Source organism: Rattus norvegicus, chromosome 13 (assembly GCF_021556685.1).
Source record: "Rattus norvegicus strain SHRSP/BbbUtx chromosome 13, alternate assembly SHRSP_T2T, whole genome shotgun sequence".
Classification (NCBI taxonomy): domain Eukaryota; kingdom Metazoa; phylum Chordata; class Mammalia; order Rodentia; family Muridae; genus Rattus; species Rattus norvegicus.
In genome coordinates, this window is record NC_141546.1 from 45,044,302 (window position 1) to 45,058,527 (window position 14,226).

Sequence of the window (14,226 nt, forward strand, 5' to 3'; positions counted from 1 at the left end):
TTTCCTTTGGGTAACTGAGTGCTAAGGTGACCTCCTGGTCAGCAAGAAATAGCGGACATTCAACCCAGGTTGAGTGGAGGAAATAATTATTTCTCAATCCTAATGTGCTCTGGAATAGCCCATTTATGCACGTCATTGTGACTTACGAGTGCGTGAATGGAACCCACAGTTGTAGATTCTCTGTACATAGAACAGCTGTCTGCCTCAGGAAATACAACTTTTAGTATTGAGAAGCTAAAAAGAAAAAAAATTAAAAGAGAGATAGCGCTTACTAAAAATAGCCGTAATGCAGAAGTTCATTCTTACCAGTTCTCTTGTGCTTACAATGCAAAAAAAAGAAAAAAGAAAAAAAAATTAAGCTCAAAAAAGTGCATGGTCTAGAAGAGGGAGGAGCCTTTGCCAGGAAGTTTGTAAATTGAGAGGCCCTGCTGCACCTTCGGTATAAAAGGGGGACACCGGGCAGGAGATCTACACATTAGGGACTTGCTCTTATACTACCATAGCCACAACGCAGCCTTGCAGAAAACAGAGCTTCAGCATGCCTGGCTCAGCACTGCTATGTTGCCTGCTCTTACTGGCTGGAGTGAAGACCAGCAAAGGCCATTCCATCCGGGGTGACAATAACTGCACCCACTTCCCAGTCAGCCAGACCCACATGCTCCGAGAGCTGAGGGCTGCCTTCAGTCAAGTGAAGACTTTCTTTGTAAGTATAATGCCCACCTAGCCTTTCTTCCTAGGATCAACTGAAATATGCATTCTGATGGAACTGTAGCTCTCCTCCTCCTCCTCCTCCTCCTCCTCCTCCTCCTCCTCCTCCTCCTCCTCCTCCTCCTCCTCCTCCTCCTCCTTCTCCTCCTGCTACTCCTCCTCTATCTCCAGCATCTATTACCCTTAAACTTGAATCCAGAGAGTCCTAGGCCAAGCCATGGGTTATGAGTTAAACTAAATCCAGGCATAGCTGAAAACTAGGTTAACTAGCTAGCTAGCTAGCTAGCTAGGTTAACTCCTAGCTAGCTAGGAGGTGAATGCATTGACTCTCCCATGCTCAAGAACTTTCTGTTAAGTTTCCGATGAGACCCCATGTTTTGCTGGCTAGGACAAAGCCTGGGGTAGAAGATACATGCTGTCTCTGCTTAGTCTCAAGATCTGGAGGATCAAAGTCTGGGGGTTTGGGGGAACACCAGAGCTCAGGAAACTGCTGTAGGAGGTCCAGAGAAGGCAGAGAACCATGCAAAGCAGAGGCTTGCCGTAAGGGACTCCAGACAGGAAGGCTTGACACAGGTGCCCTAGAAACCTCAACTGACTCATCTGAAAGAAGACCAGGCCTGGGTCAAACTTCTCCCAATCTGTTAAATTCAGTCAGAAGTTTTTAAAAACAACTTGATCCAAAGAGGAAGGACTTTGATTTAACTCCGGGCTCTAGCACCATCTAATCCTGTTTTTAAAACTCACCTTTCCAAAGTCACCAGGGCTACCTTGATTACAAATTCAAAACTCTACAAATGGAAAAGGTATTCAAATGGCACGCGTGATGGGTATTCCCCCAGCCCTTGTATTCATGGTCCTATTGTCCCTCCAGCAAAAGAAGGACCAGCTGGACAACATACTGCTGACAGATTCCTTACTGCAGGACTTTAAGGTAAGAATCCACTGGGTGCTGGGGAGCAATTAAGTGATTAGGGAGGGGAGGTGCTGCTTGTGACAGAGAGAGCTGGGTCTGGTGCCGTGGCTTTCAAAAAGAGAAGTGAGAAGACCTTAACTCAGCATATTGCCAGCAGTCGAGGGTTATGAAGAGCTCATTCTGTGGTAAAGAGAGAAAATGTAACTGGGGGGGGGGGGGTCCCCTAGGGACAAGACTGTCCATCAACATTAGTGGCAACAGTCCATCCTTCCAATAAGCCACACCCAACCTTTGATCCCTGCCTTTAGGGTTACTTGGGTTGCCAAGCCTTGTCAGAAATGATCAAGTTTTACCTGGTAGAAGTGATGCCCCAGGCAGAGAACCATGGCCCAGAAATCAAGGAGCATTTGAATTCCCTGGGAGAGAAGCTGAAGACCCTCTGGATACAGCTGCGACGCTGTGTGAGTAGCAGACCAGTTCTTTCCCCTGTAGCCACCCAACAAACACTGTCTCCTACAATCCAGCCAGGCCATGCGCATCCAGACACACACAGACTAGACAGAGGACTAGGTAAATCTAGAGGGACACCCGGAGTCAGATCTCTTGCTTGTCTGTCTCTGGGCGAGAGTGGGGGTGGCTTTGAGGCGATCACACGTGAAGATTTGCGTATAGCCTTCCTGTTATTTGTGAGTCATTGTGGGTCATTAGCTACTCCCCTCTCTTCAAGGGAAGGCTAGGGCTTCAGTCATAGTTCCCTCGTGTTGGGGCTGCCAGCCAAGGCTCCCCAAGCAGAGGAAAACATTGGTCTCTGTATCTCCTCTTTTGGAAAGCAAAGTCAGTGCCACACACCTGGGCTGATAGAAATCTCCCCGGTATTTCAGAAGGGCCAGAAGACTACTGTCTCTAAGCCAGTATCTATGAATAGCATATCCAGGACATCTATGTCTCTGACTGAAGTGATTCCTTCGCTGCTGTTGTTTCTTCTTTCTTCTCTCACCGATACTGGAAAATCAGTTGGAGTCTACCTGTGCCCAACGATGGTTCTGGCCCAACAATTTGGCGCCAGTAACTGAGGCTTTTTCCGATCCACTCTCAGACACCTAGAAATAGCTCATGGTGGTTGAGATTGGAGCTAGACAAGGAGAGACATTAAAAACATAACATGTTTTGGGGCTGGCTCGGAGGAACAAAACCCAAGACCTACCTAAGTTCACACCCACGCTCAGCAAACCATGATTTCAAAGACATACATTGTATCTTCTTTAGGCTGTTTTCCTCGGCACAGAAAGATAAAGGGCCAATCATGGCTCAGTTCTCCCTGGGGGCTAGGAAGTAGATATCGAAGATAAGCAAGGGTAGCTCCTTCCTCATTACAAGAAGATAGTTTCCTCCCAAGAGCCATGGATACAGGGTTCGAGCAAGAATTATCAACACTCTTTTTTTTTTTTCTTCTACAGCATCGATTTCTCCCCTGTGAGAATAAAAGCAAGGCAGTGGAGCAGGTGAAGAATGATTTTAATAAGGTAAGCCTGGGCCATGGCAAAGAGAACGCGTGGAACGTGACCTCCGTCCGTCCACTCGCAAGGGCAGAAAGAGGGCCCGACCTATTCCGACCGAACCTGGAGTGTGGGAACCAGCAAATGGTGTGACCTCCTCTGCCAGTTAGAAAGCCACCACCTCAGTCACATTTGTTTTCTGCAAAGCGTCTCTGGCAGTTTCTAAATGACTGCTCCACTTTTGCAGGCTTTTGGCTTAGACTGACCAGACAGCCTATAAGCGCAGAGCGCTAGGTGCTGGGGAGAGCGCCGTAGGAAACAGAAAGTACAGAAAGTACCTTGTTGGGAAACAGGCAGAACCCACAAGTACAGAAAGCAGACATGCATGAGTGCACGCAGGTACATCTTGGGGCTCAGCCTGGATGCTCCTCGGAACCAGAAGGAGCAGGAAGCAGAATTCTTAGGGGTCCCAGGGCACTCTCCACCTGGCAAACAAAATGAGGTTTCATACTTCCTTCTGCCTGTGAACCTATTCAACCCTAGTTCCCAGAAGCCATGTGGCCCACATCTTCTTTGTGGGCTAGGCAGAGCTCCAACATCAGTGGGCATGGATTCCATGACAGCAGGCCAGAGCAGCGGGGTGAAGACTGCCTACACACGCAAAACATTAAAAAAAAAATGTTTTTCCTTGTTATCTCTATCACTGTCCTGCTTTGAAATTGCTTCCTCTAGCATCTTTGCATAACATTCTGCATACGCATTATGTGGGCACTGGCCTCTGGGGGGGGGGGGGGGAGTTGAAAAGGCTCTACTCTGAAGACAGTGCTTTGAGAACCGAATGCTTCCCTTTCCCTACTGACCCCTGGCAGTGCTTAAAGTCGGAGAAGGTGCAGGGGAAGACACAGCCCCTTCCCAAAGCAGATGAACAAATCTGCTTTGGGTCCTTCAGCTCCCAACACAAGAAAGCTGAGATCTTTCTACACTCAGTGGCCTTCCTAGTGCAGGGAGCCCCTCAGCCCTCCAATGGGTCCTAACCAGATTCTTCTCTCCCCACACAGCTCCAAGACAAAGGTGTCTACAAGGCCATGAATGAGTTTGACATCTTCATCAACTGCATAGAAGCCTACGTGACACTCAAAATGAAAAATTGAACCACCCGGCATCTACTGGACTGCAGGACATAAATAGAGCTTCTAAATCTGATCCAGAGATCTTAGCTAACGGGAGCAACTCCTTGGAAAACCTCGTTTGTACCTCTCTCCAAAATATTTATTACCTCTGATACCTCAGTTCCCATTCTATTTATTCACTGAGCTTCTCTGTGAACTATTTAGAAAGAAGCCCAATATTATAATTGTACAATATTTATTATTTTTTAATCTGTGTTGTTTAAGCTGTTTCCATAGGGGACATTTTATAGTATTTGAGTGTTCAAAGGGAAATTATATTATATAATGGGAGGGGAGCTTCCTTGGGAAGCAACTGAAACTTCGATCCTAAGGCTGGCCACACTTAAGAGCTGCAGAGCTGTTTACCAATGGTGTCCTTTCACTTGCCCTCATCCCTGAATTCAGGACTCCTGGGAGAGTTGTGAAGACTCTCATGGGTCTTGGGAAGAGAAACCAGGTTGCTCCTTCCATGATTATCCTTGCAACAGCTCAGCGCATCTCCCTGCCATCACTCTGCAACCACTTCCAGTCTCGAAAGCTGTGACCAGTTTGTTATTTATAACCACCTAGAATTAGTTCTAATAGAACTCATTTTTAACTAGAAGTAAATCAATTCCTCTTGGGAATGGCGTATTGTTTGTCTGCTTTTGTAGCAGATCCTCGTTTTGAATAAATGGATCGTACTCAAATCACTTTGTGGTGTCTGTTGTGTCCTGTCTGATTTAAAAGAAAATCCCTCAAAATTCCAGAGGGCAGATGCAGTGAATTGTAGACTCCACAGAAAGACTCTCCAGGAAGGGGTGGAGCTCTGATCAGCTCAGAGGAAAAGCCTTGCCTGCCTTTCAAAGCATCAGCAGAAACCATTGAGATCTTCAGGCTCAGCCCTTTAAAATGTGCCCTGAAAACTTACAAGGCATTCTACCTTCCAAAGCTAGGGAGGGTGATTCTGCCCACGTGCAGCCCACACTAGGCAAGAGATGCCTCATGGGTCGGTGGTTCCTTCAAGCTCCAGAGGTTCTGGGGTGAACCTAGATCTGTCTGGAGGCACTCTGGGGATTAACACAAAGTCCTCACCAGTTCCTAGAACTGGGAACTAGTCCTCCTCCACAAATCTGGTTACGGCTGGCAATCACAATTAAAAACTCCTGCCAAGCCTGCCTCTACGGTGCTGGTGACCAAACCCTTTCACGTGCTAAGCAAACATCCATCCGCTTGCTCAACTAAATCTCCAGCCCTTGCTGCTCTGAGAGAAGGTCTCACTAAAATTCAGTGTGGCCTTGAACTCAGCCCTTCCTGCCCCTGCTGGCCAAGGGCTGGGGTCCGTCTTCAGACGGAGGTCAGAGGCAACAGAGTTGAGCCACAAGAGTTGAATATAGGTAAACTGACCTACTCAGTAGGTTCCCAAAGGATTCCACCACTCTTCCTGCCCCCTCCCGGAGCTACCAGATAGATGTTAGTTAGACCGCCTTCTGGCTGGGGTAGGGGGAGTGGCTGGGGAAGCCCTACTAAATGTCTCGTGACTTCAAGGATAAAGGGAAACAATGAGCTGAGTAACCCTGACACCACACACACACACACACACACACACACACACACACACACACACGTGCTGGCCAGGCAGCCCGGGGACAGGGTGGGTGGGAGCTGACAAGCTGTGGTCATTTTTTCAGTAAGACCTGACTCACTTCGGTTAAAGTAACCATCGGAAGGAAGTGGGAAGCATCAAAGCTGAAGCTCTGAGATGAAAGGTTGGGGTTAAGAATGGGAGGGAGGGGGTGGAGGGGAAGGAGGGTGGTTCAGTGGTTAGGGTGCTTGCCGGCACCAGTTAGACAGGAGTTAGATCCTTGGAATCCAAGCAAATGCTAGTGTGTATGGTGGCCTGGGAAGGCACAGGCAGGGATCCCAAGGGCAGGGTTGCTAGCTGTTAAGTTCCAAACCCTGGGTAAGTAACTGAGGTGTCTACTTAACATATCAAAGCAGAACTGGCCTCCAGGTTCTCCCAGCATCCCTCAGTCTCTACCTGTTACAGGGTATGACTGGCATACCCTGCCCTCCACCCTGAACTCTTCAGCCCAGAGGCTGGGTTTCTCTTCCCCCAGAGGCTCTTCCCTATACAATCCAGACATTTTGGTGACCTGCCCTTGTCCATTTTGGAGAGCTCTGGGTTTGAGTCTATCTCAGTGAGAAGATGGAAGAAGAATTGAGGGTGACTTCACACATCAATGTCAAGTCTGCACATGCACAGTCACACATGGGCATGTGTCCCCATGCATACAAAGAGTGCATGCACACACCTGTGGAGAAGAAATGAAGAAGAACAAGAACAAGAAGAACAACAATAAGAGGAGGAGGGGGAGAGAAGGAGGGGGAAGAGGAGGAGGAGGAGGAGGAGGAGGAGGAGGAGGAGAAGGAGAAGAAGAAGAAGAAGAAGAAGAAGAAGAAGAAGAAGAAGAAGAAGAAGAAGAAGAAGAAGAAGAAGAAGAAGAAGAAGAAGAAGAAGAAGAAGAAGAAGAAAAAGAAGAAGAGGAGAAGAAGAAGAAGAAGAAGAAGAAGAAGAAGAAGAAGAAGAAGAAGAAGAAAAGAAGAAAAAGAAGAAGAACAAGAACAAGAACAAGAACAACAAGAAGAACAACAAAAAGAACAACAAGAAGAAGAAGAAGAAGAAGAAGAAGAAGAACAAGAACAAGAACAAGAAGAACAAGAACAAGAACAACAAGAACAAGAACAACAAGAACAAGAACAAGAACAACAAGAACAAGAACAAGAAGAAGAAGAACAACAAGAAGAAGAAGAACAAGAAGAAGAACTAGAAGAAAAAGAACAAGAAAAAGAACAAGAACAAGAAAAAGAACAAGAAGAAGAAGAACAAGAACAACAAGAAGAACAAGAAAAAGAACAAGAAGAAGAAGAACTAGAAGAAGAACAAGAAAAAGAACAAGAAGAAGAACTAGAAGAAGAACAAGAAGAAGAACAAGAAGAAGAACAAGAAGAAGAAGAAGAAGAAATAGAAGAAGAAGAAGAAATAGAAGAAGAAGAAATAGAAGAAGAAGAAGAAATAGAAGAAGAAGAAATAGAAGAAGAAGAAATAGAAGAAGAAGAAATAGAAGAAGAAGAAATAGAAGAAGAAGAAATAGAAGAAGAAGAAATAGAAGAAGAAGAAGAAATAGAAGAAGAAGAAATAGAAGAAGAAGAAGAAGAAGAAGAAGAAGAAGAAGAAGAAGAAGAAGAAGAAGAAGAAGAAGAAGAAGAAGAAGAAGAAAGGGCTAGCAGAGGTAGGTGACTGAAGTTCTCAGCCTGACCTAGAGAAGTTCTAAACCCCTATCCAGAAAGATCCCAGCAGCTAGGGCTCAGTGGCAGCCAGCATACACTAACTAGTCAGAGGTGGTCTCTCATTCAAGAGACTGAGCATTTGCGATGAGAAAACAGGTCTAGAAAAGCTGCATAACTGATCTCAACAGCAGCTACAATTTGGCTGGAATTTCTGGGTGTGTCAGCACCACACTTGTTCCTTTATGGGGCACACTATATGCTTTTAGGCTTGCCGTTTCCTGTATACTCAGAAGTGTGAGCTTTTCCACTATTCAGTTTGCTGCACTACAGTTCAGTAATTCAACATTCTCCAGATCGTGTCAGAAATTCAAGGGTTTTTTTAAATTACTTTATTAACTCTCAACCCTGTGTTGGTCATAAATTAATCTTTAAAAATACCTAGGCTCTGTCTCTGCTAGTTATACTCTGTCTGTATCCATCTCTGGACCTTTACACCTAATATTTACATTAATAGTAATGTGGACATTAATTAAAGCCATTTGCTGACTACTTTACTATGCACTACATATATACTAACTTGTTATCATGTAACATTATGAGGAACTATTAAATTAATATCTCAGTTTTTTTGAGACAGTTTCACTGTATATCCCTAACTCACTATGGAGACTAGGTGGCCTTGAACTCATGGAGATCTACCTGCCTCTGCCTCCCAGGAGTTGGGATTAAAGGTGCGAGCCATCACATCTAACCAACATCTCAATTTCTTACACGTGAAAATGAGATTCAATGAAAGCATCTACCTCAGGTCAGCCAACTACTAATGTCAGAGTTCATGATCTTAATGATTATATCAAACCCTTATATATCATTTTCATACATAAATTTCTAAAATATTATCTTTTTTCCCCATATTGTTCTGCCTCCTTAAAAGACACAGGTTTTTGCCCAAATGGTGGTATACACCTATAAAGCTGGGATTGAGAAGCTGAAACACAGAAATTAAGAATATGAAGCCAGCCTGGACCACACTGCCAGACCCTGCCTCAAAAACAATAATAAAATCTCTACACTCACTCCCACCTGCTCAAGAGGCTGAAGAAGGAAGGTCACTGAATCCAAGAGTTGCACATTGTGCCAAAAGTAATAATAGACACTTTAGTAGTATGTGTCTCCGTTCTTATTTGCCTCAAAATACTTTTTATTTCTCTTCTAATTACTCTTTGACTATCTGGTTCTTCAGGAGCAGGAGAACTATTCACACACCTAATGCAACCCATCACGTGGCTCTTTGTAGATGGCTGTGGCCCCTTCATGAGTGTCTGCAGCACAGGATGTACAGACTGCCAGGAGCCACTAATCCTGGAGAGAACTCAGAGGAAGGTAGGTACAGCGTGATTCCTGGCCTAATCCAGGAACTCTCACACCCCTGGTCCTACCACATTCCACCTGTTAGAAGGAGGAAAGTACAGGCCACATTGGGGGGGGGGTGGTATTGGGCTTCACCTTTGAAGGAAGAATATCGAAGGATCTGTGTACCCATTTTTCTTAGTTAGGGTTTTACTGCTGTGAACAGACACCATGACCAAAGCAACTCTTATAAGAACAACATTTAATCAGGGTCGGCTTACAGGTTCAGAGGTTCAGTCTGTTATCATCAAGGTGTCATGGTGCAGGAGGAGTTAAGAATTCTACATCTTCATCTGAAGGCTGCTAGCAGAATACTGGCTACCAGGCAGTTAGGATGAGGGTCTTAAAGCCACACCCACAGTGACACACCTACTCCAACAAGGCCACACCTCCAAACAATGCCATTCCCTGGGCCAAGCATATTCAAACCATGACACTGTGTTAGGACTTCCTTTGAGCTCTGTGCTCTGTGCTCTCGGCTAGTGGATGGAGGGAAGAGCTGGCTGAGAACTGTAGCATAACTGGGCCATCAACATAGACATTGCCATTCTTAGGTCCCCCTTTTGTAGACTTAGCCCAACACATTTACTTCTCTTAGGCTCCATCTCACCTTCGGAAAACTGGCAAAAATCTCGGTCTACATGCTAGGGATTGAATGTGTGTGTCCCTAACCCAATCGATTCATACTGACTCCCAAAGCAATGACATTTAAAGGTGGGGCCTTTGGAAGGTGACCAAGGTTAGATGGGACAACAAGGATGGAACCTTCATGGTGGACTTAGCACTAAGGAGAGACCCTGAAAGGTTTGTTCTATTTCCCTATCATCTTTTAGGAACGCTCAAGGAAAAGGTTTTACGAGCACCTGATGAGGTAGGATCTCTCTTGAGGCGACAGCAGAGGCCTCGGGATACAATGTCTTACTGGCACCCTGAACGCCTCAGCCTCCAGAACTGTGAGAAGATACGTTCCTTCAGGGTAAGCCAGGCTGCCTTCAGTGTCTTCTGACTACAGGTCAAACTCTCACTGACACACAAAGTCTGGAACGTGGGTATCACGTGGGTGAAAATATGTAGGTGTTTTGAAGAGTTGCGTTACAATTGAGGTTTGGGCGAGGGTTTGGGAAGAGAGTTAAGACTTTCCTCTCTAAGACCAGCTCTCTCATCTCCCCAGTCGTACTAGATCTCAGGTGGTGGGAAAGTGAGAATCTGCATTCCTCTGTGGTCTTGGTTACTGAGATGTGGAGGGTGGGTACCAGTGAGAGAAGTTCCTGGAATCCAGATAACAAAGTGATTGCCTTACATAGATCCTGACAGAAATTAGTAGATGAGAAGCAAACGGGCTCCCCTGTTCTAGGAGTAAGGTGCCAGCGGCAGGCGAGAAGCAAATGCTGGGTCAGTGGCAGAAGCTGTCCATTCTGCTCCACGTTTTTCCTTCAGACTTACTTTGGCATTTAATTGTGACAATGCTTAGGGAAAGCATACACGGAAACTGAGTCACAAGAACATAAAATTAGATTTTCAAATGAGAGGATGACCCTTGGCCTTCTTCTGTGAGCTACAGAAACTCCTCCAGAGCAAACCAGTTGAGTCTACTCTCTAAGGTCACAGTGAGTCCCCTTTGCATATGTATCAGTTTCATTATTTATTGCTCCTTTCCTGGAGATAATGCATGTCATGACTGTGGAGACTTATTTAGCCCTGTCTGGAACTAGAATTTCTCAATACTAAAATACAGAACTAGGTCTGAATTAGTGATTTCATCCTGGGGCTATGAATAGAGGTGTTTGAAAGATAGAGATGGGACTGCTAAGCAAGTTCCCAAACTTGAAAACACCAGGGACTTCTCCATCTGCCTGCACAGGAACATTTAGAAGCATCCCTTCCTCTAACAAGAGTTCCAGCCCGTACAGAGAAGGAACTGTGTGCTTCGTGCTGATCAAAGTCCACTTACTAGCCCTCTGATATATCACTGATGCGCAGTTGGACAATGGCATTCCTTTTTCAAAAGTTCCTAAGCAGACAAAGTCGCTGAAACTGACAAGTCCCTGGGGCGAACTACGAGCTGTGATCCTCCTCTGCAGCACCAAGTCTCACAGCCACTGAAGGAACTGACCTTGGAGTTCTCCTCGAGCCTCAGTCCCGACTGGAGCGTCTGAGTTTTTCATTCAGCCAAACCCCTTCCTTCCCACTCTGTCGTCCTTTGGGACCCGTTCCTTCCTGGGCACCGGCGAGGTCTTCCAGAGAGCTTCCAGTCATCGTGCCTCATCGGTAGCTCCCCTTTCCCAGCAGTGCTAGGCAACCACACGGGCTTAAATTTCCAGAAGCTTCCTTGTCCCCCAGCTGTGGAAGATATGAATGAGGGTTGATGGGGGAGGAGGGTTGGGGGTACCTGGGGGTGAGCGCGACAAGGAAAATAATGCGGCTTACCTCTTACCCCACAGCACAGCTCCTCAGCTCTGGTGTCCCCTGAGATACCACCTACTACAGTATTCTCCTAACACAGACAAAATCATCATCTTTTTAAGGTGGTGTTTTAAGAAATAAATGTATGGGAGGATGTGATGCTCCTGGCATAGAGCAAGTACTTAATAAAATGAAATAAAAACAAAAATTTCAGCATGGCACTGGTGGCCCATGCCTTTATCCCAGCATTCAATAGGCAGAGGCAGGCAGAACTGAGTTCAAGGCCAGTCTGGTCTACAGGACTAGTTCCAGGACAGCCAGGGCTACACAGAGAAAACCTACCCTGAAAAAATTATATATATACATATAGTATATAATATATAATATTCATATTGTATATAATATGTTATATAATATATAATTATATAACATATAGTGTATAATGTATAATATATAATTATATACATGTGTACATTATATTTATGTGTGTACATGTGTATGTATAATATTTATATAAAATATATTTATATAATATATAATTATAAACATATATAATGTATAAGGTATAAATATAATTACATATACATACATAATCTTTATACATTTTGGAAAATGATTGTAGGGAATCAGATGGAAAAATGGCTACTGACATCCTGAAAAAAAAAAATCTAACATTTGTGCCAAAAAATTAGACCACTGCCTTCCTACCCACGATTCATGGGCAGAAAGCAAATCAGGCTCACCCTAGCACCTGGAATGGAAAAGAGGAAACTGAATTTTTGAGCGCCTGCTTTCAGTTTCCTGAAATCCATCCCAGAGATGGTTTGGGCCTGATGAAGGGAAAGAACCTCGTATGAATTACAGCTTGAGGAGGTCATAAATCCAGGGAGCCTGCTGAACGTATGGGCCTGATTGTTACTGAGAACAATAGAAGCCACCAGGCGACTAAAGGCAGGTTAGTGTAAGCACGCAGCGTGTAATCTGTTTACACTACTGCGCTGTGGGTGAATGTCCGGCTCCCGCACTGCTGCTAGCCCTCGGAAATATTAGAACTCAGTTCCCCCTCTCCACTCTAGGAGACGACTGCAAGGTCACAGAGTCACCACATGACACAGTCCACAGCTCAATCAGTACACCTCGCAGAGAGGCTCTCATGCCTGGTTACAGTTTTCCTGGGTTACTTAAAACAGAAAGATGTCACTTCCCCAGCATGACCCTACCTAATCCCCTCCAGCAAGGCAGAACTAGTGACTCTCCCTGGCACTTGGCGGTTGCGGCTAAGTTGGTCATCCATCATAATAACCTCTGCCTTCATAGCTACCACTCATGAAACCCAAACCAGAAGAGAGGCAGGCTACCCTCCTCACCCTAACATTTCCCTCAAGTCAGAATGTTTATTCTTTCAGAACTCACAGTGCTGTAGGAACTCTGTTGGGTGATTGGATACAAGCAGCAAACAAGGCAGGCCTAACACCTGTCCCCACGGACTCAACAACATCTACAAAGCTGAGCTGACTATAATTATATTTCCATAGATGTGTATACATACACACATACACACACGTGCATTTGAGACGTGTATACATACACACATACACACACGTACATTTGAGATGTGTATACATATACACATACACACATGTGCATTTGAGATGTGTATACATACACACAAACACACATGTGCATTTGAGGCTGAGTCATTGTCGCATTTAAACTACTAGGCTCAAGCCATCCTCCTACTTCAACTGTCACGCCCAGCTCATGGTGGTGATTCCTATTTACTTATTGGTTTTTGGCCTTTGAGATGGGATCTCACTATGAAGTTAAGCTGACCTTGACTTGCTTGTCCCCACTTCCCAAATGCCGGAAGTACAGGTTTGTGCTGCCATGTCTAGTAAAATGATGCCCGGTAATGAGAAGGAGTGGGCGGGGCGTAACAAAGCAAGCGAGCCAGACTGGAAGAGGCTCCTGTGAGGGGGTGACATTTAGCTGGATGAAGGATGAGGGATAATTGGCCAAATGAGGCTGTTCAGCAGATAAACAAGCATAAAGACTCCTTAGGGGCTGGAGAGATGGCTCAGCGGTTAAGAGCACTGGCTGTTCTTCCAGAGGTCCTGAGTTCAATTCCCAGCAACCATCTGTAATGGGATCGGATTCCCTCTTCTGGTGTGTCTGAAGACAGCTACACTGTTCTCATATAAATAAAAATTAATAAAAAAAAATTAAAAAGACTCCTTAGCACAAGAAAGAAAAGAGGGAAAGTATTCTCTCTGAAATGACAAGGTTTGTGTTGATTCCCTACCTAGGCGGACCCTCCGGCTCCTTGTGTGCTGCTGAGAGCCTCGGTCAGAAAGGGGCATTAGTGGTCTCAGTAACTAAAAGACAAGCCACAAATGAGGGATATTAAGCACTTGAGGGAAGATTTATAATGACCTTGGGCTGATCCATCAGGGATGGCGGGCGGTTTATAAAAATGCTAAGCTTCGCTGGGAAAGGGAAGCCAACCAAGGCTGGTAAGTAGAGAAAAGAAAACAGTTCTCTTCTGTGTGAGACCACCCTGGGCCGTCTGTTCCTAGTCTCAGTAAGAGGGTGCTGTAGTCCAGGAGTAAGGTCTTAATAGGAACTGCCAGGTTTTGCGTATTCAGCAATGTTTGGGTGAAAGTGGACAATAGCCAAGATGAACCACAGAGTTCTATCATGGGCAACTGAGTGGAGACGAGGCCGGTTTAAGAGTGTGTCGTACATGTTTGCACTGGCCCTTCTGTGATGAGGCTATCACTTGAGCCAGTGAAAATTCAGCATGATCAGATGGAGGAAAGAGAGATGGGCAGACAACATGGGAGGGACAGGATGACAA

The 14,226-nt window shown here is 45.3% G+C and overlaps 1 protein-coding gene across 1 annotated transcript; it reads left to right on the forward strand.

Annotated features, from left to right (window-relative positions):
• Positions 1-537: 537 nt before the first annotated feature.
• On the forward strand, positions 538-4,412 carry Il10 (interleukin 10). The gene is made up of 5 exons (NM_012854.2): positions 538-703; positions 1,580-1,639; positions 1,930-2,082; positions 3,079-3,144; positions 4,176-4,412. Exons 1-5 carry the CDS (start codon positions 539-541, stop codon positions 4,266-4,268), a joined length of 537 nt encoding a protein of 178 aa, NP_036986.2. The 5' UTR covers position 538; the 3' UTR covers positions 4,269-4,412.
• Positions 4,413-14,226: the final 9,814 nt, after the last annotated feature.